General features: G+C 34.7%; 1 protein-coding gene across 1 annotated transcript; it reads right to left on the reverse strand.

The window, feature by feature from the left end:
• Positions 1-495: 495 nt before the first annotated feature.
• LOC137645246 (uncharacterized) lies at positions 496-5,854 on the reverse strand. Its single transcript, XM_068378068.1, has 5 exons — positions 3,425-5,854; positions 2,967-3,141; positions 2,505-2,576; positions 1,518-2,162; positions 496-1,091 (listed from the first exon to the last, which is right to left on the reverse strand). Exons 1-5 carry the CDS (start codon positions 5,852-5,854, stop codon positions 496-498), a joined length of 3,918 nt encoding a protein of 1,305 aa, XP_068234169.1.
• Positions 5,855-6,150: the final 296 nt, after the last annotated feature.

Here is a 6,150-nt window from a genome sequence, read left to right on the forward strand (position 1 = left end):
TCGTATTTTCTGCCATACCTTAACCCTTAAGCCAATGTTCGTATGTTTTATACAATTATGAAATAAATACTTGGACGTAAGGTAGTTAACAGGGGGGACATTTCTAGATGGAAAAGATAATTAATAACAATAGAATGATACAATAACTGGATTATTAATATCTAAAATAACCAGTTATTCTCTATACAATTAATGTTGAAGTCGAATCAGAACTCCGATGTCCGAACACAACTTCCAACAAAAGAACATGTTTTCAAGGAAACCTTGATAATTTTAATGAAATAAGAACATCCTTATATTGTTACAATAATAACAAACTCCAATAATGAAATAAATCTATATTTCAAATATTAAATATACTGGAAATCAAGAACAAGAAATAAAATAATGGAGACCTTTCATGTGACGTCATCAGACGACTACTAACAGCAGAACTGATTCTGTTGAGTCGAACATTCGACACACACTCCCAACAAGCAAAATAAATTCAAAACTTTAAATTTTATCATTATCAATAAGATATTGACGGAGCTTGGCAGCTTTTAAAGCTGCTTTCCTTAAAGGACGCACTTCACTCACACTATCTCCATGAATCTGTTTGGTTTCACCACTAACGTTAGGTTGTGATTCTTCACCCTGCACTATTGTGGAGTTTATAAGTGGCGAGTGGATTTCCAAAGGAACCAATTTGTCTATGGTACGCTTACTTATAGATCCATTGTACAGAACATCCACTACTCTTATGATGTTTTCTTTATCTGGATACAATTTAACAATACGACCTAAAGGCCACTCATGTTGCGGACCTGGCCGTTCAACAATAACTACGTCCCCTACAAGTGGAGCTTTATCCTGACATGCTTGTGAGCCACCGTAATGTTTCTCACGTAATGCAGTTAAGTATTCATTTCTCCACATATTTTCAAAGTGGTTAAGAATAACAGACACTTGGCTGTAACGTTTATTGAATTCGCTATGATCCAAAAAGTTTGGATCTTCTTGACTATCTAGCTCTACTGATGGCATAGGATTTATGATCCTACCACACCATAAATGAATTGGGGCAAGAGGTTCGATGGGAGTTTCTGCATCTATGTAAGTTAAGGGACGATTATTCAATTTACACTGAATTTCCTACAACACAGTTTCTAATTCATCTGCATTAACTCTTTTCTTGAACAGCACCTTTTTTAAACAGGACTTGGTTAGTCCAATGAGGCGTTCATAGAATCCCCCCTGCCAAGGAGCACGGGGTGCAATGAACCTCCATTGTATATGATTAACAGCCATATATTCCTTTACATCTCTTTGCATCAACAATTGATCAAAAAATTTGGCACTGGCCAAGAAATTACTACCATTGTCAGAAATCACAGTGACAGGGGCAGAATAGATAGCACAAAATCGTCTAAAAATATTAATGAACGTTAATGCACTCATGTTACATGCTAACTCTAAATGAACTAGTCTTGATGCAGTACATGTAAAAAGTACTATATAATATTTATGAGGTTTACCATCTTCAGTTTTGGTTATGGTAATGGGACCTGAAAAATCAATGCCAGTATGAAAAAATGGCCGCGTAAATTGAACTCTTACAGCTGGAAGTGGAGGAGGACCAGGGTAATCAAATCTCCTACCTTCAACTCTCTTACAATTTACACAATGTCTTAAGAACTTCTTAATGGTTGATATCACCTTTGGTATCCAATATTGTCTGCGAAGATAGGACAAAGTTTCTTTAACTCCACCATGCAGACATTTTTCATGAGCAAAACCAATTAAGAGATTAGCTAAATGACTCTTGGAAGGTATTAAGATAGGAAATTTGGTACTCTGGTCTAAATTAGAATGGTGTAGTCTACCACGACTATGAATAAGACCAGTAGACTCATCATAGTAAAGACCTATATCTTTAATAAATTGCAGTTTATCCTGCTCAAGACCGTTCAATTCCTTCCTAAGGAAGGCACAAATTCTGGGATAATGTGTATCTTGAACATATCTGATCCAATACACAAGAGGATCGACTAATCTAATACCAGATTTAACACACATAATGAAATTATAAACAATTCTAGTAACTTTCAACAACTTCCTAAGCGATGAGTAGTTACTATAATCAAAAATAGGTTCTGGAATAGGCACTTCAGGAACAATCTCTGAAACAATTTCACAAATCATTACTAAAAATCTCTGTTCAGGCCATTTTTCAGGACAGGATAACCATGAAGGTCCATGGGTCCATAAACGAGACTTACGAAACTGAGTAATACTAATACCCCTTGTTACGAGATCTGCAGGGTTCTCTTTGGTGGATACATATAAAAACTTGAAAGAGGATCCTATTTCCTTTATTTGAGCTACTCTATTTTGAACGTAGGTAATTTTACATTTATTATTTTTAAGCCATTGGAGAGCAACTTCTGAGTCTGACCAAATTATGACTTCTTCAATAAAGAAATGATGAAAAAGGTCTCTGATACAGCATGCAAATTGAGTACCTAGCTGTAATGCCGTTATTTCTAACTGAGGTATAGTACGAGTTTTCAGTGGAGTTACTCTGGCCTTGCTAGCTACAAAATTAGATTGATTGTTATTACTGAGATAACAAACTGCACCATAGGCAGTAGTACTGGCATCTACAAAAACATGAAGTCTATAAGAGTCTCCCATCCAACAGATACATCTAGGAAATTTGAAGGTTGGGAGCTCTGATAATTCACAAGCCAAAGTATTCCATCTGTCAAGAAATGAGGGTGGTAATTTTACATCCCAACCAATATTTTCTTTCCATGCTTCTTGAATTAATATCTTCCCTTTAATCAAAATAGGCACACACATACCCAAAGGGTCAAAACAAGAAGATACAAGAGACAGTAATTGTCTCTTCGTAACATACTGTAATGTTTCAAATTTACACAGATTTACAAATAATGAATCACTTGAAAGTTCCCAATTCAAACCTAATATTTTGTCCACAAGTGGAAATTCCAATGACTCCTCTGTACTCTGGCTTATATGATCCTTAAGTAATTTTGAATTACTGTTCCATTGTCTCAGATTCATTCCAGCCTTAATCATTTCAGCATTGGCCACATCATATAATTCCACCAACTGCTGTTCATTATCAGCATTGTGCTGAAAATTATCCACATAAAACTAGATAATAGAACACCTGAATAGGGTGAATGTGATCTTTGAAAATGATACTGTAAGGTCATCTGCAATAAAAAAAGGGCTGCAAGTAGCACCAAAGAGAACCGATTTAAACCTATATGTTTTTACTCTACTATTTTTGTCAAATGGATCTTCTAACCACAAAAATCTAGTAAAATCTCTGTGATGCTGTTGCAATCCAATCTGCAGAAAAGGCCTTCTCAATATCAGCTATGCAGGCAAATTTATTAATTCTAAACCTGACTAACAAATCAAATAATTTCTCCGTTAATGACGGACCGGTCATGAGACAATCATTCAATGATGCAGAGGATTTACTTGGCTTTGCACTACAATTATACACCACTCTAAGGGGTGTAGTGGAGGAGTTCTTTCTGACTGCATGATGTGGAAGATAGTGGGTGTTAGGACTTATTACAGGATTTTCAACCTCCTCAATAAAATCCAACTTTAATTGTTCCTTGATTATGTTATCATAACATTTCAAATGATCTGGTTGATGCTGGAACCTTTTTAGTTGATTATACATTTGACCTAATATTACATTATAATTAGTTGGGAGAAAAGGATGATTATGCTTGAATGGTAATTCCACCCAGTATCTTCCATTTCTATGCAAAACAGTAGTTTCATATTTTGAAATAGTTTCTACATCACTTGGCGAAACTTGTGAAGGAATGATTCCAACTACATCAAGATCCCACAATTTATGCACAGGAAGAGTATCATCAACCACGGCAGAGCTTATTGTGCGAGGATCAACCAACAATGGAGCATTTTCTCCTAACTCGACACTCACTCTAGCAACAAGGGTACTATTACAATGAATATGATCCGTACCTCTATGTGGAATGAGGCCATAAATTAAATAGCCACCTGGAGATTCAAGTAAATCTACATTATTCACTTGTCTCATACCTGATAAATAATTTCCCAGGAAATCTGCACCTATAAGCATTTTTATATTGTCAATTTTATCTGATTTTATATCTCTATCTGCAAGATGATAATCTATCTTATCAAGATCTCTCATCGTGTCACAAAGGCCAGGAGTTATTATCGGTTCAGGCATATCCTTCACAACAACCAATGTTACTCTCTTTTTCCTACTTCCCAAAGAAACTACAGGGTTAACAATCTCATAATCCCTGGAATCACCCATACCATCAAAACTATTCAAAATCATATTTACAGTAGAAACTGTTCTGAGGCTTAACTTATTGGCCAAATCTTTATGAATGAAGGAACGTTGACTTCCACTATCAAAGAGGCACCTGACTGAGATTAACTGACCATCTTCTGATCTAACAGTTACCATTGCAGTAGGAAGAGCTACACTATAGTTTTGATGAGAAGACTGTTTATTAATTATAGACATCACTTGATTCGTTGTTATAGGGTCACCATTCAATTTATCACTGTTAATATCCTTACTAGTTACTGTGGACTTACCAATATTTGGAGTACCAACTGAACCTGGAGAACTAATACAAAGGAACGAATGATGTTTTCCTCTTCTACAATGAGGACACATATTAAGAATGGTGGCACACTCAGTTGATTGATGTACCTTAGTACATTTAATACATCGATTCAATACCTTCAACCTTTCCCTCCTAGCATTTAGAGAGCTATAAATCGTACAGTCAAAGGGTCTATGTTTTCCCTTACAATATATGCAAGAATAATTACTAAGTGTAGTGTAAGTACCTACAGTATTTGAACCCTTAAATGGAGATGAAGGTTTTGCTGGTGACTGGAAACGAATTTTATTGACTTCTGGTGTTCCCTTATTAGCACTCCCTTTATTTTCTTGTTCCATAAAATTTAATAAGTGTTGAAGACCTTCCTTTATCTGACTTACACTAAAGTACATGGTTTTATAAAGACCAAACATAAAATCTTCTACCTCTTTTGGTAGTTTTAACACAATAAGTTCCCTCAATATCATCTCATTTGACGACACATCAATCTCAGAATCATGACCTATTTGCATGAGCAAGTTCTCCAAATCAACCTTAAAATCAAATATTTCACTTCTAACATATTTAGGCTTCCCTAAATTAATCAAAGACCTAAGTAAAGTTCGCCTTATCTTCTTTGGATCCCCATACATTTCAGTTAGCGCCTTAATGGCATCACCATAATCAGAAGCTTCACCCTTAAAACCTGCAAGTAGCTTTTGAGCATTGCCCTTAATACATTGGGTTAGATATACATATTTAGTAACATCATCTATGTCTTTCTTTAAATGAATAGATGTACTAAATTGATTCCAAAATCTAGTCCAGTCTAGAGGGTCTCCTGAAAACTCTTTCAATTTTATTTCAGGCAACTTTACCTTAATCATAGAATTAGTACTACCATGCGGATTACTTTGAGAGATTGGGGAAAATTGTTTCATATACAATGACAGCTTAAGTTGAATTTCATGATATTTATCTTGGAGGTCGATATGTCTAGCCTCCCTCTCATCATGACCACTTTCATCAATATATTTATCAACAAATATGTCCCATCGAGATTCGTAACTGTTCCACCTTTTCTCTAAAGAAGCACTTTGAAGTTCTAAATAGCGAACTCCTGCATCACTGGTTAGGGCATCGGTCATATAATTTAGACCTCGCGTGATATGACCACGCAAACTGGTCAGTGACCTGTATTCAGCCTCCATTGTTATATCTATAGCAACTTTTGCACAATAACATATAATAAATATCTAACCAGAATTAGGTTAGGTTAATCACAAATTCAAAGATATATATATATATATATATATATATATATATATATATATATATATATATATATATATATATATATATATATATATATATATATATATATATATATATATATATAATATTGAAGTATGTGAAAGTGACATGATGATTGCCAATAATAGAAAGGGTTGCAAAAAACGTTAAGGAACCAACTATATTATACGGTTCGAAGGACCATTTTAAATCT

The sequence above is a fragment of the Palaemon carinicauda genome, chromosome 8 (assembly GCF_036898095.1).
Source record: "Palaemon carinicauda isolate YSFRI2023 chromosome 8, ASM3689809v2, whole genome shotgun sequence".
Classification (NCBI taxonomy): Eukaryota; Metazoa; Arthropoda; class Malacostraca; order Decapoda; family Palaemonidae; genus Palaemon; species Palaemon carinicauda.